This window comes from Xyrauchen texanus, chromosome 1, assembly GCF_025860055.1.
Source record: "Xyrauchen texanus isolate HMW12.3.18 chromosome 1, RBS_HiC_50CHRs, whole genome shotgun sequence".
NCBI lineage: Eukaryota > Metazoa > Chordata > Actinopteri > Cypriniformes > Catostomidae > Xyrauchen > Xyrauchen texanus.
In genome coordinates this window covers 54,317,391-54,343,708 of record NC_068276.1, presented here as the reverse complement: position 1 = coordinate 54,343,708, position 26,318 = coordinate 54,317,391, and the positions used below count along the sequence as shown (strand labels likewise).

At 37.8% G+C, this 26,318-nt stretch overlaps 1 protein-coding gene across 1 annotated transcript; it reads right to left on the bottom strand.

Annotated features, from left to right (window-relative positions):
• Positions 1-819: 819 nt before the first annotated feature.
• LOC127651658 (cysteine-rich secretory protein LCCL domain-containing 2-like) lies at positions 820-24,898 on the bottom strand. Its single transcript, XM_052137607.1, has 15 exons — positions 24,770-24,898; positions 21,183-21,510; positions 17,850-17,968; positions 15,267-15,399; positions 10,717-10,832; positions 10,221-10,321; positions 9,970-10,137; positions 9,495-9,555; positions 9,339-9,405; positions 9,098-9,228; positions 8,946-8,989; positions 8,046-8,118; positions 7,866-7,941; positions 3,873-4,003; positions 820-1,228 (listed from the first exon to the last, which is right to left on the bottom strand). Exons 2-15 carry the CDS (start codon positions 21,435-21,437, stop codon positions 1,177-1,179), a joined length of 1,527 nt encoding a protein of 508 aa, XP_051993567.1. The 5' UTR covers positions 21,438-21,510; positions 24,770-24,898; the 3' UTR covers positions 820-1,176.
• Positions 24,899-26,318: the final 1,420 nt, after the last annotated feature.

Sequence of the window (26,318 nt, the reverse complement as noted above, 5' to 3'; positions counted from 1 at the left end):
ATACATGTTTGGAACAACATACGGGTTAGTAAATAATGACAGAATTGACATTTTAGGTGAACTGTCCCTTTAAGTACCTTTTCATTACATGGCAGTATGAAAGTGGTTCCAGCCAGCACTGTGCACTTTATCTTTAATTTCGCAGAAGTTAAACTTCTAATGAAATTGCTTTTGGCAGTGATATCTGCCTTTGGGTTGTATATAGCATGTAACCAATCAGTATTATGTTAGCAGACATTTGACCTTCATGTCGGCACATATCATGTGTCACATTCATAAATACTTGGTTCTGTTCCACAGAATTTGCAGTTCAACGGAGGGGTTAGAGGAGGTATAATAATAAATAATGTAAAATGATGGTTCCATACTGATAGACAAGTCAATACATGCACTTAGTGCCTCTGAATTCTCCTAGGACTGAACCTTGTTTCAATGTTTTGCTCTTTGATTATAATGTCTGAGCACTGTTGACTCTGGAAGGCTCACATGCATTATAAAGGAAAGATCTCTTTTTGTTGAAGGTCTGCCTTCACTCTTCCTTCCTTCCCTTTTCCATTTCTCAGCAGAGCATCTGTTTATTCTCTGCAGGCCTAACAGTTCCTACCAACTTTACCAGACACATCATATTTAACTACCAATAAACCCTCTCTCAATTTCATCAGACTATTATGACAAAGAACATGATAGAAACAAACACATCAAACTATAAAATGATTGCAAAAAGTGAAAAACACACAACAAGCGTGACAAATCTATACCTAAACCCATATATCTGTACAGATTAAATACAGCATAATCAATATACATTTCTTTTATGGATTTGCATGTACTGAAAACAGAAAAAAAAAAAAAAGGATTTTTAAAAAAATAAATGTGATTTATCTGACTCAAAACAACAACTAAAACCAGCACTGCTGTTAAAATACAAATTCAACCACACTGCATTATGGTAAGACTTGCATGTGTGATCAAACATATTTTTTTTTTACAAGTATAAGCATGAAACATTTGGAAGTCCTCTGATCGAACCAGCAGTAAGATAGAAGACTTAGACAGGTCCTTTGCAAGTGTCTCTCCTCCAAAGTGAGAGAAAGACTGGAGAGGCTGCATTCCACATTGACTTGTTCTGTCTTTTGAGAGCAAATAGGAGACCCTTTGTGCCCCGTCATTGTTGTCTCACTCTTGAACAGCGAAGACCCTAAACGAACCACCTTCTGTATTGGTTTTACTATAAGACGAGAGAGAGAGAGAAAGTATTTTAAAGTAATACAAAACGTTTTGTAATTTTTAAACAGTGACAGTTAGACAGGAGACAATACAAAAAGTTTAGTCGCTCAAATAACATTTATGCATTTGGCAGACGCTTTTATCCAAAGTGACTTACAGTGTAATTATTACAGGGACAATCCCCCCGGAACAACCTGGAGTTAAGTGGCTTGCTCAAGGACACAATGGTGGTGGCACTACTATGCAACATATCAGAGCAAGTGCACAAACCACCAGGCCATGTCTCTGACTAAATTAAAACAGACTATAGGGTACTTTAGTGGGTGTAGAGTACCTACAGTCAAAAATCTGCTGAAAACAGCTTAAACCAGCCTAATATTATGTGCTGGTCTTGGCTGGTTTTCCAGCATTGTTAATCTCTTGTTTGCTAGTTTTAAAGAAGTTTTGTGGACTTATCAGCTGGTCAGGCTGGGAGATCAGCTGGCTGACCAGCTAAACCAGCTGAAGGCCAGCTTGTCCAGGCTGGGAGACCAGCTAGACTAGATGAAAACCAGCTTGGCCAGGCTGGCAAACCATCTAGACCAGATAAGGACCAGCTCGGTCAGGCTAGGAGACCATCTAGACCAGATGAAAACCAGCTTGGGAAGGCTGGGAGACCAGCTAAAGATCAGTTTGGCCAGGCTGGGAGACCAATTAAGCCAAGTGAAACACCAGCTTGACCTAGCTGGGAGATCAGCTAGATCAGATAAAGACCAGCTCGGAAAGGCTGAGAGACCAGCTGAAGCCCTGTTTGGCCAGGCTGGAAGACCATTTAGACCAGATAAAGACTAGCTTGGTCAGGCTGAGAGACCAGCTAGACCCTAAGAAGACCAGCTTGGCCAGGTTAGGAGACCAGTTAGAATACACAAAGCCCAGCTTGACCAGGGTGGGAAACCAGCTAGCTAAAAAAATAGATTCAGCTAAATAAATATATCCTGTGAAATTTCAGGGCAATTTTCCATCTATTTCCTTTTCGAGCTATTTGATATAGGCTCAAATTTCTGGAGCTTGCACTTAACCCAGGCTTTCTCAGTTGCACCCACATAAAGAAAAGGCATGTGCTGCCAGTAAATACAGTGTGAATGAAGAAGAGTATTCAATGCCAACAAAAATCTTTGTGGAGAGAGCAACTTGGAGAGCAAAATATTAGTGATTACAGTATTTAGCCACTGTATTTGTTGTGTCAGGTGATTTGGTTAGATTATCTTTGAAATTATTGTAGATGTTTTACTCGAGAATGTCAATACCCTCTAATCGACCTCAGTAATTCCTGTACCGGCTAAATTCTGAGTAGCTCTGGAAACCATGACACTAACACTGACTCATTGCATCTCGTGTTGTGGTTTCGTTTAAATTATACCTTTTTTCCAGCACCCATTATTGACTACTAGTCTTGGCCTTTTCATTTATTGAAAATGCCTTTGCCTTTAGGTTGAGGTGTATTGGGATATGCTAGACTAATACTGTCTCAGTTGGCTCAGATGTGCTATAATTTTCCTCAACTGGGACGAAGTGAGTCAGCCACCAACAACTTTTCCATCCAATGGTAAATGGAGAGCATGTGAATACTTCCCTGTTAATAAAGCAAAGTAAATGCACCTGGTTGCCCCCCATTTCCCCAACATTGCATCATGTGAACAGCTTTCAATGGCTTTAGTATGCTCCATCTTATTGACTGCTCAGGGTTGACAACATGATAGAGGAGTGTAGAATCAATTCTGTTGAAGATGGTGTTTAATTTAAGCATTAGATTTCATTGCACTGGAGCCAATTCTGTCTATATATGCACTTTGCATGCAGCATTGAAGTGCTGGGCTAGAGTAAGCAAAGAGAACCTGTGTGGTCCAGCCACACAATTACTTTTCAACCACTAGCATGCACTGGCCGATTTGGCCTCTGAGCAGTCCAACATGGCATATTACCACTGGATTGAGTTTAGACCGCTCACACAGTATGTGTTTTGCACCCATCTGCACGGTTTTGGAATTGTTTTCCTACGTAAACATGCGCTAAATTGACTTTAACCGTTGTGATGCATCTCTCTGTTTTTCAGCATCCCGCACCATGAGCACAGCATATATTAATTATAGTCCCAATAAATTGGCTTGGCAGGAGCATTCATCTTTCCTGCTGATGTATTTTTTATTGAAACAGAAGGTTGAGGCAGGAAATATCAGAGCTTGCCCCTTTTTTAAATAACCAATAGCCTTTAGTTTACATCACAGTCATGAACATGATTTGCTACTTAATATTGCTAGTCAGAGACAAAAGTTACTGTATGAGGGAAAAGGACATTCTCTGGAAAAAGAGCATTCAACTGTACAAAATGAGTGCAGTGTGAGTCATTAATATTTTGGGTCCTTATTTCTAGAAAAGATCAAATGTAAATCTTACATGTACAGGTAATCTGCTAAAATAATAACATCAAACAGACATGAACTAAAAGCCACACAAATTTGATTTTAATTTCCCATTGAGGCTTTAAAAGAAATTAAACAAGTGACTTGAGACACCCGCTACGCATTCGTTCTGAGCGACCAGCCACTTACAGAGAGAATCCAACGAGAGGAAAGGAGAGCACAGGTGAAGAAAGACAAAACATGTACCTCTCAGATTCTATGCCATTCCTCATGGTCCCAGTGTATCTTTTCCTCTTATCCAGAGCCAGAACATCCAAATAGCCCCCGCCAGCTTTGATCACTCCAGCGTGAATAGCTGCTCGGCAGATACTGGAACCCTGGACATGGTTAGACAAAGGGGTATTCATTGAGTCAACATGCTCTCCACATCTGTCTTGTAGTGTTTCTATTACATTGGCATATGTTCCATTGACCTTCATGCTAGAGGTTTTATATAGAAAATTAATGCACACGCTTGCACAAACAACCCTGTTACAAAACCACTATAGGTGCTGGGGGGTGGTTATCAGGACATTGCTATGTGGTTACAAAGGTGTTCTGGGTGGGTGCTTACTAGCCCAAGTCACAAAAAGCCCATGACCAAGTCTGAACAAAACTTTTCTAGATCTGAATTGGTTCCTTCCTTACTTTTAAGTCTATAGGATACATTTGATATATATATATATATATATATATATATATATATATATATATATATATATATATATATATATACCCAAGTCCTTCACCCACCTTCCAAGTACCCACCCAGAACACCTTTGTAACCGCATAGCAATGTCATGGCAACAACCCCCAGCACATATAGTGGTTTTGTAAGGCATAGGTCTGATCACTTAGAAAAGTAATAGCACACCTTTCCTTGATGAGCCACATAATTTAAGGTTTATGGCATAAACAGTATGTGAAGAGTTACGAAGCAAAGTTTAATACTTTGGGTTAAGAGGGGGCCTGGGTGGCTCAGCAATTAAAGACGCTGACTACCACACCTGGAGTCACAAGTTCGAATCCAGGGCATGCTGAGTGACTCAGTCAGACTTCCTAAGCAACCAATTGGCCCTGGTTGCTAGGGTGGGTAGAGTCACGTTGGGTTAACCTCCTCGTGGTTGCTATATGTGGTTTTCACTCTCAGTGGGGTGCGTGGGGAGTTGGCGCGGATGCCGAGACAGCGGCAACTGAGGCAACTGAGATTTGTCCTCTGCCACCCGGATTAAGGCAAGGACTTAGAGCGCATTGGGAATTCCAAATTGGGAGAGAAAAGGGGAGAATAAATAAAAATAAAAAATACTTCAGGTTAAGGATTTGTTTAAATCACAATCTAGTCTAATGACAACTCGTTATAATTTGTATGAGATGGCGAAAATATAAGATATTGTTTGACAAAGCTCATTCGAATTGGTATGGACTTTTTTCCCTTAGAGACCAACCAATCAAACAGAATTCCAAAATTGATACAATACAGACATCAAATTTTAGCTAGTCTTCTATCCTAACACTTTATTTATACTTTTATTTATATAAACACTTTATACAAACATCACTGAACCTGATTCTGGTTACTCATTCCATTGTTTATTTATGCAACACAAATGACTGACCTTTTATACGCGTTCCTTGTCTCATTCCAAATGTTTTCTTTCTTCCATTGTATACGGAACATTGTAGGTTTTTTCCAGTTAAGTGGTAAGGTTTAGGGCTTGGACAAGGGGTTTCACTTTCTTGTTAGGTTTAGTTTGGTTTAGGGGTCAAACTTAAGAAAAACTGTAATAACATCATTTGTTGGCTCATATACTTTTCTCTATGGGAGTAAAAGTCGTAGGTTTTTACAATTTCACCATCTGAGACTGGGTTGTTAAATCCCCAATTATAAGCAATAGTAATAGTGAGAGTTAACTTAGTCAGCACCACTGTGTTTTCTAAGCTTGATTCAACAATATAAATGAGCCTAGACAAATTACATCACTACTAAATCTCCACAACACAACACAATCTCATTCTCCTTACTTTCAGAATTGGAGTATAGCACCAGGCATCCCCTGCGGGCCCTCACCTTACCTCAGCCAAAAATAATGAAAGCTTACAGTGCCGCTATCTTAAAATGCTCATCCAATTGCTCATGCATTAACTGTAAGTGTACATTCAAACAATGGCTACCCTTCATAAAACAAAAGTCCAAACCACTGAATAATAAGAGTTATTTAGTGCTTGTTGGAAAGTGTTCTCTGATCTGAATCCAGCTGTACAGGCACTCGGCTTTTACAGAGGAATGCAATCACAAAACAAACCAAAAGGGCCAAAAGTTCATCTGAGTTTGCACCACTAAACATCCAGGCCATTCCAGAGCCACATCCCAATCAGATTTTAAAAAAAAGACAGGCGAAATCAGGCTGAGGTACATGAGGACATGTGGGAGGGGTTGCGAAACAATGATTTAATGGTACATAAGAATCCTTCTAGTAGTAGCTCAACATTGAAGTTTAGAAGACAGAGTTGACCATAACTGTAATAATGCAAAGCTAATTATCCCAATGATTAAAAATCTATAACGTCTAATTAAGTAAGGAGTAATTAACAGTTATTAGTCAGTTATTCCACTTATTGCACATGTACTATTGGTACATGAGTTAATCTCAAGATATTTTTTTGTTAGATTTTCAGGTTTATCTAGGCTGTAGAATTACTTTTTCTATGTCACAGATTGAGTATCTTACTAACACAGCCCAAACCGTCCTTACAATTGTCTATAAATAATGTGGCAAAGTGATATGCAACTGTAATGTGGTCAGCAAACCTAGAGCTACTTCATAGCTGTGCAGTTATAGAAAATGATTACACAGCTCCCTAGAAAACTTGATTCTAATTGGTCAATCACAGCATTCTGCCATCAAGAATTATTGTATAAAGTTTAAAGTAAAAATAACTGTATAAAAGTCATATATACTGTAGTTCAGATCCGTTTATTTGTTTGTGTTTCATTCGGTTTGGTAAGTAGCTGTGTGATAAACGGTCATGATGGCATCCTGATCACCCTGTCTGGGTTTATTTATTATTGTACATTATTCCCACTAAATCAACACCCTTCGAACACGTGAACCAATCAGAATCAAGAATTAAATAGTGGAATGTTATAGAGCGCAACAGTCTGGTTTTGGTAAAAATTCCATTGATTTTATCTATTGGCGAACTGATTTTTAACAATACCTTATAAACCTTTAAAGACAGACCTAATGAAAGCTCCGAGGCTGTAAATTGATGGTATATACTTCTGTTAATTTCAACATAATAAAGAAATACATAAATAAAAACATATTTAATAGAGACATTTGTGGTTAATAACTACACTACCCGTGAATCCTGAAGAGAAAGATCAACTAATCAGAGAATTACGGCAAACAAAGTACGCCAAAAGAGCTATGCAGCGACCGCTCACTACTGTATAAGAATCTCAATATTTTGCAATTAACTTCAAATATATTGTTTCTATACATACTTATAATCAGTAGCTTTAAATCAACGGATTTAAATTTTTCCATTGTTTTTCATTTGATTACGTCATTCGCAATGCTTCATTGGATTGTAGTAACTGGAAATACAGTTTTGTACCTTTGTCTGATTTTTTTTTATTATTTATCACTTCAAATCAAAGTTTGTATTGTTGTGATTGACCTCAGAGCTGATTAGATTCGTTTATGGCTTAGAACTCCTTTATGAAATCCCTATGAACAAAATTAATGGGAAAAATCATGAACCAAGACAATTGAAACAGAGGGCAGACACTGTTATGCTCTATAATGTTAGAACCTGTGGTATGATGATAAAGTGAGATTGACACTCCCTGAAATTTTCAGCCGGTTCCCTGAGCAGTTCAGCGGTCCATAAGGCCAAGACCTGACCTCAGGCATGCATGAGTCAGTTCTAGAGAACTGCGTTTTGGGTCAACTTACACAGCTGCTGCTCTGTGGTCAGTCTACCTTGGGAGAGAAATTAGTGGTGACAATGGAGCCTACCTTCTCTACAACTCCCTTTAGGATCACCCAGACAATTCTCGCGGTCAGGCCCTTACCACAAGAGCAGCACGCTCACTTTAGCACTCATAAGTGCTTGGCTGCAAAGGCCTGTTTTCCCACATTTCTCATCCCTCAGCCCTTCAACGGCCGCTCACAGACAGAGGCAGGTACTTACGTCTCCATAGATGTTGGTGCCGACCACTGTAGCCCAGTATGAGGGTTCATTAATGCAGTTGGCAGGGCAGAATACTCTGAAGAGGTAGAGGTGGAAAAGGTAAGTAGCATTACAATGATAAGGACAATACAAATGCTTGACTACATCAATTTTAAATGCATTCATTTATATGATCTATACCTTGGGCAATAAGAGGAAGTCTGCCTGAAAGGACAAATCTCAGCTACTGTAGTGTAGCAATCTATAGTTTGCTCTAAAGAGAGGGAAAATACATTAAAAACAGTCTATGAGGCTTTTCGTTCATCAAGGCCTTCCTTTACAAGAAAGTATTGTGGCAGTACCACGGTACAGTGATGGTATCAGATGGTAACAGCATTGAACATTGATATATATCATGGTATTTACATGGTACTCAAAGGTACTTGCGAGAATAACATGGTGATACAATTGTATATGTTCAGAAATATGGTAGAACCATAATACCAATAAATACGACAGTACCATGGTACTTTTTTGTGAGTGTTCTGTCAAGATTAGCTTTTAATATCTATATTAAAAGGAGCTTTTCCAGTCATTTGATTAGTCATTGAGTCTTCAGTCCACTAAAAATGGAGCAACCTTTACAATTAGTCATAATAATGCCCAGATGGCTTTGAATGGATTCTTATAAGACATTATAAACAGATTAGACAATACAAACATTATCATTGTAAGAATATTTGCATTCATGTGATAACGATCAAGATAAATGGTAACACTTTAAAATATGGTTGTACAAGTTAACATTAGTTAACAACATTAATTTATATGAACTAACAATGCTTTTACAGCATTTGTTCATCTTCGTTAATGATAATTTCAACATATACTACTGTAAAACATTTTTAAACTCAAATGTATAATATATCATGTTTTAGATAATGCACTATGAACTTACATCAACTAATATTAACAAGGATTAATATATGCTGTAAAAATGTATTGTTCATTGTTAGTTCATGAAACCCAATGCTTTTAATAATATTAATGAATGGAACCTTATTGAAAAGGGTTACCAGAAAAATCAATAATTTCACTCACCTTCCACTTTTGACATCATAAATGCATTGCCAGGTTTATATTTACTGAAAAGAAAATCAGAACATGCAGATTAAAGTGGAAAAATTGGCACTATGGTTTGTATATTGTGCACAAACTGAGCTGAAATGACAAAATCTTAGGATTCAGCCTACCTGAATGACTCGACACCATTCTTGGTCGCTTTTACAAAGAATGGGAAGTTGTCTTTTCTTGTGGTGTCCACAAGGCCTCCATTGTTGTCAATTACGCCATAGTGGATTGCAGCGCGACAAATACTTGATTGCTACAATGACCAGAAAAAACATGTAATTGAAATGAAAAACTAATCTTTTAATCTTATCCCTATTAATCTTATTAAATAGGGCCCATTATAATCCAAAGTGTTGTACTTACAACGTCATAGTAGAGTGTCCCCCAAACTTTCCCTTTCTTATTTAAGCAGTTGGCTGGGCAATTGTACCTATGAAAGGAAAATATGTTCACCAGTAAAATTTCTGAATTTATCTTCTCTTCAGATCTTTAAAGGAACATTCATTATTTCACACTGACCTGTTGCAGGTTGCTCCTTTACACTTGTCCCTCATTTTTGTCTCGCACTTAATATTTTGAGCTGTAATGCAAAAAACAAAACACATGAATGGCCAACAGTCAAGATCAACCTTTGGGAGCACCTTGACGTATCCAAATGGATGTTTATTTTTACCGTTTATTAATGCAGTGACCCTTATTGCTTTAAATGTTAACCAACATTAAATAACGAACAATTGACATTTTAGAAAGGTATTACCGGCAACAGTAGCAACCATGCGAAATAGCTGTTTGGTTATTAGTTAACATTATTTACCCCATCCGAGCAGCCTAGGTAACGCCACCCGAAATATAAAAACACTTAAGAAGCAGAGCAACTTGTTACATTGAAAGATAACGAAGACAAACTAGGAACGTTTATTAAGACAGAAATAGGGTCAATTTTAATTTCATGTTGACTATAACTGGACAATGATTTCCAGCTGTTCAAATTCACCTAGATATGTGCTGCTTGCAGACTTGGGTGAGGAGGGTCTGGTAGATACAGGCTTCTTGGGGGTGGAGGGTTTGGACTGAGGTTTGGTTGGAGTTGAACGAGGTTGTAGGGGCTGCTGAGGCATCTCCACCTCATTCATATCTGGAGACTCATGACGTTCAGGGTCTCCTAAAAGTGAAACAAAACATATGAATTATATAAAGACGTTTATGAAATGCTTGGATAGATTTGATTGTTCCATTCGTCCTCACCCTTGTAACAGAGGTTGTCCCTGCAGCGTCCTCCATAGCTTGGTGGGCATTGGGAGCAGGGGCGACCATGTTGGTATGGGACTTCCCCGATCCAGTTTCCCCTAGAAGAGAGCACAGGTTCAATGGGAGTTTAGAAATTATTGCAAAACCTGAACACTTGACTGCAAACTCATCAGACCAATCACTCTAATGCTCTTTGCACATTATTATCACACTCTCAAAGATCTCAAGACTGAACAAGGAAAACAATTCCCAGCTGCCAAATTAAATCATCAGCCTGGAAAAGAATAGCAAGGTCTGCCCATGTATTTCTTTCTTTTCTAATTCTTCATTTACTTTTCTGTTTTCCTAAGGAAGGAATGGCGTTTATGGCTGCTGTGTTTCTAAGAATGGAATCTTCACTTTAAAATGGATCGTCATCAGGAATAGTAATTCGACATCTGGAGTTATATGGACAGAAGTCAACAAAGAATAATAGTAGAGGTACTGATCTCACTTGGGCGAGTAGTTGCAGACGAGATAGATGGAATTCTCCCAGATCTCGCCCCACACATTCATACTTGGACACAGGTGCACTGCACAGCCCACACGGCTGGTTGTGGCCCAGACCAGCTGTAAACAAACAGACATTCCATTATTAATAGTGGTGTATGATAAGGTAAACATTCCTATCACTACTGCGCATACGAAGAGTTATACGAAATGTGCAGCTTGTTGAGGAGAGTAGAGCTAACACTTTAAGCAATGAGATTTAAGACTTTCCCCTTGCACACTAAAACATGAGTGAAAAAATCCCATAGACTAACATTGAAGGAGAGATTCTAGTCATATCTAGGGACTAAAATATGACTCTTTTGACTTTTGGGCCAGCATGCAATCACTTAGCAATGGCCCAGAACACCCTAGCAACCACCCAAAACACCTCAGCAACTACATAGCGATGTGCTTTTTATCTCTAAGGCCCCCAATTGTGCAATAATATAAGACAATATTCAAAGTTTCTAATGTAGACTAAGTTGTTTCCTCCAGTAGGCCTACTTCCCACTGTAATGATGACAAAGCACTTTATTACAGTAACTGAAAGTAGGATTATCGTTTGATTAATTGTCATTAATTTTGTAACCGTCATTAAAATTAATTTCAGCATTACACTAAGAAATATGATTTTTTTTATTGTTTTTTATATAGTATTGAGTTTGCAGCATTCTATCATTCTGGTTTTACAATATAGTTAGTATTAAGTTGAATAATTTTAAGTCATCTTGATGTCCCATTGGAAGTTTCCTGAGGCCCCCTTCTTGAGCAACCACATAGCAACACCCTGACAACCACCCACAAGCACCACTGAGATTCATAAATCTAGTTAAAAGTATATGGTTTATACAGCTGATTTTTTTCTAGATTTTTTACATTAATACAAACCATGCCGATTCCATATTCCACCTAATAGGTCATTAGAAATAAAGTTTCCATATTTAAAGGGATAGTTCACCCAAAAATGCTCTCGTCCTTTACTCCCCTCATGCATGACAGATCCATTCAATGCAAGGTCAAAAATTTGAAGGTTCAAAAATCACATAAAAGGCAGCATAAAAGTAATCCAAATGACTCCAGTTGTTAAATCCATATTTTCAGAAGCGATATAACAGGTGTAGGTGAGAAACAGATAAATATTTAAAGTTATTTTTTACTATAAATCTCCACTTTCACGTTCTTCTTCTTTAGTTTTTTGCAATTCATATTCTTCATGCATATCACCACCTACTGGGCAGGTAGGAGAATATACAGTAAAAAAAATCTTAAATATTGTGGGTTTCTCACCCACACCTATCATATCGCTTCTGAAGACATGGATTTAACCACTGGAGTCGTATGGATGGTTTTATGCTGCCTTTATGTGCTTTTTGGAGCTTCAAAGGTCTGGTCACCGTTCACTTGCATCACATGGACCAAAAGAGCTGAAATATTCTTCTATAAATCTTCATTTGTGTTCAGCAGAAGAAAGAAAGTCACACACATCTGGGATGGCATGAGGGTGAGCAAACGATGAGAGAATTTTCATTTTTCGGTGAACTGTCCCTTTAACTAAGGAAAACACCTTTATTCATTTCAATCTATCTCTCTTCAATATCTGATGGGTTGGGGAGGGGCATATGTAAAATGTCCCCAAGTACGAGTCTCATGCTCAATTTAATTTGATTGCATATTATTTATTTCTCCATTGTTGTGCACTACTTTGATGGGCCATTGAGTGAATGAATACCACTGGATGGACAATATATTTTTGGGGTTTATTTAAAAGATGCTGGTGCCTTTATTGTTCTTGAAAGTGTACAAGAGACCTTAATCCTTATCAACCCCCCTCTGATGAGGAAGTGTGTCTGAGCAGGATGTAGTCCACAAGCAGGGGCAGCAGCAGTAGATTAATGGGGCCATGGGGGCAGAGAATACAGACAGCCCTGTTTCATTCGGTCCTGTTGGGGTGGAAGTGTGACTGGGGTAGTTTCCTGAAAAACGAGTGTGTGATTCTTCCCTTCATCCACTCTTATCCACATAAACAAAGTAATGCTGGCGTGCAGTCCATTGAGATGCGGTCAAGGTCCTCGCTGATTCGGTTCAACACAATAGAGTTCAACGAGTGCAACCTGGTGGCACGAGCCAAACCATTTGAATGTAAAATGCAAGGGAAGTGCTTACTCAGGCATTTTTTTTTTCTTACATACAGTTAAACTGAATGCTGGGCTTCTCAATACTCATTCAGGAATGCACTTCCTGTGCTGAGGCCACAGGCGGTGTCGGCCATGGGACAATGATTCAGCAAAGGCATCCACCTCAATATATCTTCCTCTCCTGTCTAACAAGACATAAGACGAAGGTTAAAACTCAAGCTGTTTCCTGAGGGATCGTCTGGCACTGAGAAGCTTGCAGGCCCTGCAGACCTGTTCTCCTACACCAGGCACGTGAAAGCAAGGAGAGTCAGTGCCCAGACTTGGCATGGATTTCCAATGTCTCTGTGTTCTACATATTCAAAGGAATTCGGGTCAAACAGGAAAGTGATCTAGGGAACGGCTTCCAGATGGCTTTGACCTGCTTTCAGCGAACAGGACACCAGCGCTCAGCTCCTCTTCCATTTTCGGTTTTGTCCTTTGTATTCATTTGCTTTCTCCGTTACTGTCTCTCTCTTACTTTGGTTGTTCTCATCGGATTGATCGGACATGTCCAGCATGTTTTGATGGTATACACATTACTCTTTTGAATGCAATACTTAAATAGGGAAAGTGAGCCAATAGGAGAGTGTCTATTAAAACAGCATGAGAATCGCAGAAAATCATCGGCTGCTTGTTATTACTACTGCAGTGGCCCCAAAAAGTATTTGGACACTTAAAAATGTATAAAGCCACTCTTAAAAATGTAAAAGGTCATTACATTTTATATAAAATATTAAAACAAGAAAAAACAAGCATCTGCAAACAGGCCTTTTTGTTTAGAATTAACTTTGCAATGTTTTTTAACCAACTGGTCCCAAGATGATTTGCAGTGGATGTATGAAGTCAGTTTTCCTCAAGTTTACATAAGCAAGTGTCCTAGCAGTGTAATCACAGGTGTAGTTCATCACATTAACTATGGACATGTTACACTAACATTTGAACCAGAAAATGTCCATTTATTTTGTCTTGAATGAGACACAGTGTAAAACGCTTTGAATACTGCTAAGGTTAAAAAGGCACTACATAAGTGCACACCTATAGAAGTGCAGAATGTGAAAGTGAAAGTGTAGATTTATAGAAGAAAAGGACATACATATTTATTTAGTTTCTAACCCAAACCTATCATATCAATTCTGAAGATATGGATTTAACCACTGGAGTCATATAGATTACTTTTATGCTGCCTTTATGTGCCTTTTGGACCTGAATTCTGATCACCATTCACTTGCATTTGACCTAATGAGCTGAAATGGTCTTCTAAAAATCTTCATTTGTGTTCTGCAGAAGAAAAAAAGTCATAAGGGGGAATGAGTGTGAGTAAATGAGAGAATTTTCATTTTTGGTGAACTATCCCTTTAAGAGTGACTGAATATGTTTTGGGGCCACTGTACATTACTGGGTGTTAGATCTGGGGTTTTCAAACTGGAGTTCGGGGAACCCCGTGGGTTCACAAGTGGGTGCACGGAAATTTTCAAAGCAACAATTTGAAACATTTTGGCAATTTTACATTAATTTTTTGTTCTGCTTTCTTAAGTCTGGTTGTAAATCACAGAGATTAATCACAATTATTTACTCTATTGACAGTCCTAGTTTTAACTAAGAAATACTATAAAAATAAAAATCTGCATATAAATTCATAATTAAAAATATATATATTTCTTAAACATTTAGCTGTCACCTTTAGCTTGCTCACTAGGTGTTGTAAGGCCATATTCAGAGTAAAGCTTCTTTGGAATAATTGATATATTCAATAATATTTATAATTAATTATTTATTTTTCCATTTTTTTAAATATTTATTGTGAACGCATTATACATATACATTTGAATTGAATATACAAACATTAATAGTTAAAATAAAATGGTAAGAAAAAAAAAACACTATAATAATTCCAAAAACATTTATTTTGTATTAAGGGCATCATCATATTTGGGGGTCCTAGGCATCAAAAAGTTAGATAACCCCAGTTTTAGATGACACTTTCATGCTCTTGTTGTCTGCATTGATATATTTCTCTCTCTCGCTGTCTCTCTCTCTCTTTTTTGGGATGTAATGAACAGCAGTGTTCAGGGCTGCATTCCATATACTGCTTTTAAAAGGTGCTTTTGAATACGTACCCCTGCATGTATGCAGGTCACACATGCTTCTTGTTAAACACCACTGGTAAGGAGCAACACGTGCACACCTTTGCACAAATCCTTTTCATCATAAACAATGCAATAAATCATGTGGACTGAATCATGTAGTTTAGATTATTTCACAGAGAGAACATTGTTTGTAAACTGTTATAGTAGTATAAAGTAGTGTTGACTGTAAAAAGACTCTACCACTACCTCACCTGGGTATAATGTGTACACATGGGTCCGGAGCATCGCTCGGGGCACCAGGGATTGCACTCATGAGGGTAAGGGTAGGTATAGTCCTTCACCTCATCATACCACGCCTGCACATGGTAGGCAGGAGAGCGGTACCTGTCACGGTAGAAACAGTATAATTGAATAAAATCACAAGAACATAGCACCCGCTTTAAAGAGTTGGTGGGAGAGAGGGAAAGGGAAATACACTCCTAAATAAAAGTGTTTTATAGGTAACATGCATTTACGTTTCTTTGCCTCTGTACAAAGCAACTTAAAGTGTATTCAAGTTATACAACATAGCAGCATGTACTCTACTGTATGTTCCCTGGGAAACAAACCCATGACCTTGGCATTCAGGACTCCCACACCTTTTGACCAATGAAGTGTCATTATTATTCAAGATTGTTCCTGATCATTCATGTTTCATAAAATTCATGATTTCATTATTATTTGATAAGGGTTTCAAAAATGTGCCATCCTTTGGATTTAAAGGAGTGGTGTGGAGTGGTGGTGGTGTAGTGGTCTAAAGCACATAACTGGTAATCAGAAGGTCATTGGTTCGATCCCCACAGCCACCACCATTGTGTCCTTGAGCAAGGCACTTAACTCCAAGTTGCTCTGGGGGGATTGTCCCTGTAATAAGGGCACTGTAAGTCGCTATGGAAAAAAACCGTCTGCCATATGTGTAAATGTAAAGGAATGTTCCATGTTCAATACAAGAAAAGATCAATAAACAGGATTTTTTTTTCTTTTTGCAGCTGCAAAAGCCGTTTTTGTTACAGGGTTTTCCAGTGTTGCAAAGTTGTAATATTGGATAGAACTTTAGACTGTTAGGGTTAGTATAAAGACTGTCTAGGAAGTCAGTCCACTGTCGGCCATCTTTGGAACGCTCCAAGGAGGATATTTCCGGTCATGCCGGTGCAGCTCCCATCTACTTGAATGGGAGAACACTGAAATCTCCAAAACGGTTGGTCAAGATTATGATCAAAGAAGAGATTTCAAATCAGCAATAAAATCGAACATCACTGGTATCATAAATTGTGCTTCTTTACCTCAGATTATGCTGAAAAACGCAATTCTACCGGTTTGTTTTTGCTAACGTGCATGCACATTCTCGAGTTGATTGACAGGCGATGTCTGTATCTAAAAGGTGATTGGCTCTTTAACCCGTATGGCGGGACTTCCTGTCTACATCCGTTGACCGTTGGGCGCTGGCTTCTTGGCTGGGTGTTCCAATTTCTCCCATTCATTTATATAGAAGTGTCCCATCTCTGCAAAATAGTCTCTGGGTTACCATGTGATTTGATCACACTAATATCATGTTAACATATATAATGTTTACATCTTATGGCAATTATTTTGAAACAGTGTGTATGTTAGCATTTATAGGCTGGCCCCATTCACTTTGAGGCTTTATATGGAGTTAGGATGAAAATAAGTTGCAATACAAACTGTTCTGAGACCAGTGCAGACAAACAGCACACTGGAGGTTCATTCAATATATAGGAAGCAAGGGTGCATGCATAGGTGGAAATCGCCTATGCATGCACCCCTAAAAATATCATTAAAATATGTGTATTGTAAATAATATAATGATATATTCTTAAAATAATTGTTTAAGAAATAAAATAATACAAATGCAAATGAGACAACAACAAAAAACCCCTTGGTGTCCCCTTCAAAAATTGCTCTTGAGAATTGTTATGTTTATTGTCCCCCCCCAACATTTTGATGAAATTTTCGCCCCTGGGTGCATCCTATCGCTTTCTATGCAGCTAAGTGCATTCACTCCAGTTTCAGGCTGCAGAGGATGTTTGGGCAGCTCAGTATGTTTGGCAGACATGGGACAATGATAATCAGCAAATAGATTCAGAATTTTATAATGCAAAATTTTTAATTTTAACGTGGTTGGCAGTGATCGCATGATGCTGGTCATTAATTTGAATAAGAATTGTTTATTCAGCTTTATAGAAAATCAGCTGCAACGTCAATAACATCTCAAAACTATGAACAACCAACACTCCTGGAAACATAATTTGATGGAGACAAAAAAAAAATATCTGACTTTCTATATAGTTTGGTATCATTTAAAATTTCATATATATTTTATACCTTAGTCCCACTGTCCACATTTGTGGACATACATTTTTAGGAAAAATATTTGCTCTAGAAATGTATTTATTTATTTTATTATTTGCTTGTTTATAAGGTGCTACTCATTACAAATCAAAAGGAAAATTCACACAGCAGTCACGCTCGGGTCTCAGGAGATTAAAATATTTACACGATAATACATATTAGTGTATAAATGTTTAAAATAAGAACAAAATTATTAGTTGGTATTATTTACCTCCCAAAAATATAAAAAAAATTATATCTTAATATATATATTTTAAAAGAAATGTATGCCTTTAAAGATTTAATAAAATGCCCATTTTTATTACATTCAAGGCCTGGAAATCACAATATATTTCCAGGTTTCATGACCGTTAACACCATGCTCTACCAGATGAGCTACAGGAAAAAGACATTTATGGGGATTGTAAAAGTGTGTGCACACACACCTGCCCCAGTGCACTGCCAGGTTCTGCCCAATGGACATGAGCAGATCTTGAGGCCCATGTTCCCACTGGCACTGTTCCGCCCAATAAGTCGCTGACTTCTCCAGTTCTTCATCCCATACCTGGTAAAACACACACACACACAAACAAGCACATTCACACTCTCTGCAGACATAGACCCGACACACCAGGCTTATAATTTTCATACAAAATACTACAGACTTTCCCATGTAATTCCCTATGTCATCCTCTTGCTCTCATCTTCACTACGGGACTGGGAATCAGGCACAATACAACTAAAACACTGGCTACAGGCATGTACATGGCTCACATCCACTGTAAATCCCTGGCAATTAGGGTTAAATGAGACAAATTTCCCAAGCTTATTTCTCCACCTATTGGAAAATAGAAATGCCTCACACAGTTCACTCAATACACAGAACAGGGATCTGCACATCTAAGGAACTCTCAGTAAATTTCCAACAGCATGACAGTTACAAGCACTCACACATTCTGTAATGTAATAATCCTCAGTTCTGTTCAATGCCACATTTCTGAAACCCCTAATTGTTCACTGAGGCCTGAGTTCTGAAACTCCTGCTTGTGGTAGACTAATCATAACTGCTTCTCAAAAGCATTAAAGGGATAGTTCACCCAAAAATTAAACTTCTGTGATCATTTAGTCACCCTGGTGATATTTTAGACCCATATGACTTTCTCATGAAACACAGAAAGGGATGTTATGCAGAATGATAGCCAAAAATATGCAGTAAAAGTGAAGGTTGACTGAGATAAATGATTACAAAATGTTCATTTTGGGGTGATCTATGCCATTAAAAGGTAACATAACTACAGGGGCTGTGTCCGAAACCAAGAAAAAGCTGCCTCCGGAGGCTGTATAAGGAGGTTGGAAGGGAGCAAGGCATGTCCAAATCCAATGTTCGTGTCACATCCTGTCTACTGAGATACCGTCATCTGATTGATTTTTATAGGCAGCATAGATGTATCCTTTGCTGCCTATGAAATCCCACAATCCTATATGCGCCGTTCCACAACAGTTGAGCTGAAGATGAAAAAAATGGAAGCCGAAGAGACAGTTGATGGCCAATTTGTGAATATATGTATGTTTCTATTCACTTTTTCCAACTTTTGATTCCATTTCAAGCAAGAAAATAGTATTGTAGATATTAAATTTACACTTGTTTATCACCAAAACTCTCTAGATTTTGCTCTAAATTATTAAACCATTCAATCCAATCGAACCACAATTAAGAAGGCGCGTTAACTTTAGTGGACATTATCGTGATAATCAGTTACTGGTATCCTAGCAACGATGTATGCATTATGATGCCTCAGTAGTCTGTCCAAAACCAGTTTCTGGAGGTATCTTCATAAGCAAACGGTGTCTGTTGAGTCAATAACAGATAGGGCAGCGATCCCTTTGGTTTCAAACGCAGCCTACATCCTAGGCCATCTCTTATACGTAAATGAGCTCATCTCTTATACTGTAATGATTTTATACTGTTAATCTCTGGCTCTGTTCTCCACCGGTGTCTGGCTCTCGCTGCAGGCAATGTAATTTTCTCTAAAGTAAGACTGAACCTCACCACACTGGCTTCTCTCCTCCCTCATGTGTTCATCTTTTCCAAACAGGATAACAGTTGTAAAATCAACATGACACTTCCAATGAACACAGTAGGACCTGGCACCTATGAAACCCAAAATATTTACTACACTAGAAAAAAGATGTCTGCAGCTAACACAGAATGCAATTAGCACAAATCAGTGCCATTACCTTCTATAGAGCGTTGGTTTTGTACAGCTCTCAGCATTAAAAATAATGCCCTTGCTTCAGGCTAAACTCATAAATCTACAGCTTTGTTACAATCCTAGAGACCTGCCTTGCTCTATATTATATAAATAGGCAGCTACTGTACATTCTAAGGCCAGAAACATACTTTACACAAGTAGGTTATGTGTATGCTGATGCAAGTGCTTGGTCAACGCATTGCCAATGCACCATTCAGTTGAACATATTGTGCGTTGTTACGCAACTGTGGTGCTTACAAACCTCAGAACTCAAGGGGGCGAAAAGTGTGAAAAGTCTGCGATTTTAAAGTGGATGTGTTATTATTCAGGTAAGTTGCTATAAGTATATTGACTTTAACTTACTTCCTCAACATTATTTTCTTCAAACTTTTTCTTCGCTTTAACAGTTGTTGACTTGAAAAGTAGAAAACTCATTGTAGAAGCGTACAGTTCACACTAATGTCCGCTATAGCACCCCTTGTGGCAACGCTGAAATAGTGACACATACTTGCGTTGTTACAAATTGTGGTCTGACATATTTTGGAATGCAACTACATATGAAATTGAGCTTGCATAGCAAGACTCACATTCTTGCATAGAGTAGCCTGTTTTCTGGGGGCCATTTTGCACTAACAAAATGCTAGATGAAGCACAATGAATACAAAAGAATGCAGGTGTCTCGAGAAGCATTTTTAATAGTTCTTTTTAATTTTACACGGCTTCAAACATGCAGTGCTTTTGTGCAAGACACTGAAATAAAAAACGACAAAATGTGGCGCAAAGATGTCCGTCTAGCGTATGTTTACACAGAAAAACAATTAAAAGGTGTGAACAGCCCTAAAGCACCATACTAACTATAAAAAAAAAAGTTATGAGTAAATTAATTGGAACATTCTACATAGGTAGCAACTCTGCACTCACACAAATACCGCTCCTCGCGTGACGCACGCAACAAACAATTGATTTCAGTAGAGTTTGATGTTAGCATGTTGCTAAGCTAGCAGTGTGACATCTAATAACTAAGCATAAATAATACATATCACACATAAATACTGGGCAAAAAAATTATTGAATTAAATTAGATTTAACTATTTTTATAATTGATGCTTTTTACTTATTGATTGATCGATATATTAAACTAATATATTAAATGAAATATAGAAGTTCATTTATAATAAAAATGTCTCTCTTGGATGAAAGAAATTGCTTGTTATCATGCATTCTAAGACTGACATCCCTATAATGAATACAAGCAATGCTGTCCAAAATAAGGCATCTTAGAAGGCAGAATAAAGTTTTTAACACCCTTTGTTGCGAGTGCACCTATGATGACTTAAAATGTTATCTAGTTAGGCAGCTCTCTAGGTTTTTTAACACATTCTTCTAGTTCCTGTTTTGTTAAGGTGAAGTTTTCATCTCAGATACTTTTAGCTTCAGTCTCTCTGTACAGACCCTTGACAATACAGTAAATCAAACAGGCAAAAAGGCTGTTAATGTAAAACGCCCTAAATTGTGTTTCTTTCTCACCATGTACTCCATGTTGGAGGCAGTGGGATACACCTCCCCTCTCAGTTTGTTGTGTAGTTGCAGGATCTCCTCCCGGTCCGACCACCGGATGGCTCTGGGGGTGCGTAAAGGCCCGCCAGCGTTTGTGCTATTGGGCTCCAACTCATCCTGGTAGCGTTGCATTAGCTGCCTGAGCTCCAGAGAATCGGGCAGGAACAGAGAAGTAGCCAACCTGGCACTAAGGAATAGCAGCGCAAAGGAAACGAGTCTGTGCATGGCAGCGGCAACAGCAGTGTTGATGCTTTCAGGGTCAGACTACAGTAGATAGCCTGGTGTGAGTCTTAAGGATCTGGAAGAAAATATGGTTTCCATGAGCACAAATGTTGGATTAAACAAACACAGCAAACGCTGGATGGTTAAAAGGTGTCTATGTGTTTACTCACAAAGAGGAATAAGTGCTTCAAAGAGGAATTTGCATAATGCATTAGTCACTCTTATTGCAATCTCACTAAACAAACACCAAAAATAGCTGAAAACAGAATGCAATAAGTGCAAGCATAGTCAGGAATCTGAGGGATGCTGTTCTAGAATTACAGAAGTTGAGTGGTATATACACACAATTTTGTGTGGTAACTGCTTCTTTGTTGAAACTCGTGCTAGTCCCTATTTGGGTTGATCTCACGAATGCATGTATAGATTTTATTTCATCCCAAAATCAAAAACATTTTAAATATTTGCATACAGATTTTGATTTTTTTTCTGCATTGTGACATTAATTTCTTGAGCACATTTCACCCAAGAATATCCATTACTGTAATGTATTAGGGCATTTTACTTTTGAGTTTTTCCCATTATTCTCAATGATTTGCATTATAGTGACACAGTATTTTTAATGTATTACAGTACAGACTTACTGTAACATGATATTATTTTTGATCAGCACAAATTAAAAGCACTATACAACAGATATTACCATGAAGTATAAATATTTTCTAGCTTAAATAATATATCAGTACTATTTCTAATTATAGAAATAAAAGAGTGTTTTTTTCTCATTATGGCAATGAATATTGGGGGCTGTGTTTAACTGTCACAATGAATAGAATCTTAATGGTACTAAAAATAGGCTTAATTTTCTCATGCCATCCCAGATGTGTATGACTTTCTTCTGCTGAACACAAATGAAGATTTTTAGAGGAATATCTCAGCTCTGTTGGTGCATTGTTATTCTCTTGAGACTAAAATCAAGTGATTTTTTCTTTTGAAAACATTTTTTGAATTTTTTTGAGTTAATGACATACAGAGAAACATCATCTTGGCGTAAATTCACTCCCATAAATAACAACGAAACTAAATGTGACATTTATTGTAATAATAGGCTTTTGTGGAAATATTGATTCATGTTCTTCAATTTTTGTTAATACATATATTGAATGATGTAAACAGTTAAAGCTATGCAAAAGGGTAAAATCCATTAAATGAGCACATATTAAACTCTCATTGGGGTCCGAGCACCCCTAGGATTGAAATCCTAGAATCGCCCCTGGGTTAAATTAATGTCTTCTGAAGCAATCCTATAGGTGTGGGTGAGAAACAGATCGATATTTAAGTCCTTTTTCACTATATATTCTCCTCCCTGCCCAGTAGGTGGCGATATGCACAAAAATGCAAATCGGCGAGAGAGAGAGAGAGAGAGAGAGAGAGAGAGAGAGAGAAAAAAAAGACAAATATCTATCTGTTTTACATCTACACCAATCCTTTTGCTCCTTAAGACATTAAGATTTAATCACTGGAGCTGTATGGATTACTTTTATGCTGCCTTGATGTGCTTTTTGGAGCTTCAAAATTCTGGCCACCATTCACTTGGATTATGAGGACCAACAGAGTTGAGATATTTTTTTCTACAAATCATTGTGTTCAGCAAAGAAAGAAAGAAAGAAAGTAATATACAGTCGTGGGCTGGTTATGTGAGACACTCATTTACTTCCTGCATAATTGGCCTGATTTGCAAATTAAGTGTCCCACACATTGACCTACACCAAATGAATGGTTAGAAAAAAAAATATTTTTGTTTTACTTAGTACCCTCAAAGGCCTCATCATTACTGAGGTAATACAACAATTACACAACAAATCCCCTTTGTAATCTTCATATCAAACGCACAACACAACAAAAGGTTCAAAGTACTCAGCCGGATCTCTTTCGATTAGATTTTTTTGTTTGATGGACCAGCAGATCTGTTTGATCTCAGCAGGCTTGGGATCTAGACATACACTGACTGAACAGATTTGTTTGCAAAATTAACTTTTCTAGTGACAGTGGGCGTAGACAGACACACTCTAAAACAGTTTAAAGTTTTGACATGATCATACAGTATATAGAATCACACTATTCGCTGCCCTTGGCTAACTCTACCCGGTCGACCTCAGAGTGGAATCATCCAGGATTGGACAGGACAAGGGCTGAGAACGAATGAGAGAGAACAGCAAAGTGAATTTGAGTTATTTAGTGGGAGGAGGAAGGCAACGAGACCTGGCACCCAACAAGTGGCAACTTAGAGCCCATAGATCTCATGCCAGTGTCACCAACATGTGAAATAACAAGCCTCAGATTCATCATGCTTATCATGTGCAATAAGACTCCAATTCCCTCTCTTTCTCACTCTCCCTAACGGTTCCTCATTTCTCTCTCTCTCTCTCTCTCTCTCTCTCTCTCCTCAAACACAGCGTTTGCTGCAGTTCCAACTGCTTCTCTCTCTGCCTCCCTCTTTCCTTTTTCATCTCATCCCTCTTCTGAATTTTATGCTACCATGACAGACACAGCAGCCAGGAAAATGCATGAGCCAAAATTTTGCCAGGAGGTCCATCTCCATGTTTGAATGACAATGCAGGCCAGATCTTCACATTGAGCTTTTTTTCTTCCATTGTACAAGTTATCATGGCATTTCAAGCAGTGTGATATTTTATACTTTATCTAGAATTTAAATTTTAATAGCATTTTTTTCTAATCCATGCCAAGCATCCAATTCTTGTACTCTTCAAAAATCTATTCGTAACACCGCAGGACTAAGTGGACAGAAAAAGTGATTAAAATGGCAAAAACACTTACATGTAAAACTGGTATTTCAAGTTAAAGCTAAATATTTGCCTAAAATCTTGATGTAAAAAAAAAAAAAGATCATGGACATTATATGTGTACAATAGCCTACCTATAAACATTACAGATGGACATGTTATAACAGCATGACATTAATGCAAACAATACTGAAATATAACACAGTTGAACCACATGCACATTGTCCAGCTTGCAAATGTGTGCAATGTTGTATTCTGGCCAAATGCATGCTCATAATGCATCTCCATACTCAAGCATCAGCCGAGCACCCAATCTTAAGGACAGATCATTAGATTGCACAGACTTACTATGTGGACCATTACACAAAAACAAAAGAAGAAGAAGAAGAACAGAAACAAACTCCTGCACAGATACATTCAACTATACAGACTAAATGTAGATACAATGTATCAAATTAAAATGCATTAAAAAATGTCTATGAAGACTTCACATTTGGCAATCTAACTTCATGCAGAAACTGAAACACAGTTTACCTAGTTTGAAACTTCTCCACGAGGTATTCCAGGGGTTTCTGCAGCTCAGTATCTAGCTGGAGTATTTTCCTTCAAAGTCAAACAAGCGTGAGTGGTTGTGGCAGTTTGAAACGAGATGGGGAGATTGGTGACTCGGAGTGAGTCGGTGCAGAGCCTTTTATAGAGAAGGAGAGCTCCGTGAAGAGAAGGAGGGGGAGGCTGAGGATGGTTATGTTCTTGGCAAACATCAGCCGCTCTGACGAACGATGTCCAGTTGAACGTAAATTATCGGCAACCACACCTCCAGATGAGTCCAACGGGTTACTCAAGACCATACGAGAGGATGACCGATGATGAACTATTGATATGTAGATAATATTGGGGAAAAAATAACTAACTAAAAGTGGATATGCTACTAGTTAAATATATACATATATTTTTTATATAAGTTCAGCTATTTTCACGTGTAGCTTTTCCAGTAACGAGCTTCTTTCGCTTTAGTTGGTCATTTCAGCGAAAACATTTTAGTGAATCGTTTTGCTCAGATGGTGTACGTAAATAAACTGGTTACAATAAGCGATTCATTAATTCACTTCTAAGAAGCGTTAGTGTGAATCGGAGTGAATCGGTTCCTTCGGAGGGTGAATCGGTTCCTTCGGACAATTCATGCAAATTAACCAGTTCAAAAAACTGTTTATCTACCTATACATTTGAGCACCTGCGCAGAAGTCAACACGCCTTTTTTTTTGAAAGCGACATATTTATTAAATATTCCATACATTTTTATGTTTAATTTAGTATAAACTGTATTTAGTAGACTTTAGGCCAATGTTCTAATTACGTTTAACGTTGTCACCCTAATTGAGATCTTCAGTGTTATTGTGCCACATAAATACTGATTGCAATATTAAATACTGTATATTATTATTATACAAATAAAATAATAGCATGTAATTACACTGTACTGGCGTAACAGTAATTGTTTGATGTAGTTAGCTACTTTTTCTTAGTATCTTGTAGTATAGCTAATTGCTTTTTCGAAGAGTAATTTGACTGTAGTTTAGCTACTTTAAGTTATAAGTAGCTTGTAACCTGGCAAGCAACGGTTTCTATATAGGACATACACATAGAATATACTGTATTTACAGTATACAGCGCTTCCCTTAAGAACAAATTACTTTTAAATTGTAGCATATATAGATATACGTTTAGCATGCACAGCATGATGATGCGTCATCCAATGTTTTATCAAGGGAAAATAAGTAGAAACATTTGCTAATTTAGCTGTCAGCGCAGAATTAAAAATTATGAAAAGTGGCCATAATTTAATTAAGAGTAAAAAAGGACTTACATTTTGATCTTTTTCTCACCCGCATCTATCGCATCGCTTCTAAAGATATGGATTTCAACACTGGTGTCTTGTGAATTAATTCTATGTTTCCTTTATGTGATTTTTGAAGCTTCAAATGTCTGATCACCATTCACTTGCATTGTGTAGGACCTACAGAGCTGAGATATTCTTCTAAAAATCTTTGTTTGTGTTCTGCTGAGAAAAAAATGTCATACACAT

Excerpts from the sequence above, each read along its gene's own strand:
- LOC127651658 (XM_052137607.1), bottom strand. The coding sequence starts at position 21,437 with ATGCACAGACTCGTTTCCTTTGCGCTGCTATTCCTTAGTGCCAGGTTG. Across the intron at positions 10,833-15,266 it reads TGTGTACACATTATACCCAG|CTGGTCTGGGCCACAACCAG; the intron begins GTGAGGTAGTGG and ends GTTTGTTTACAG. Across the intron at positions 9,556-9,969 it reads TGCAAGCAGCACATATCTAG|CTCAAAATATTAAGTGCGAG; the intron begins GTGAATTTGAAC and ends TTTGCATTACAG.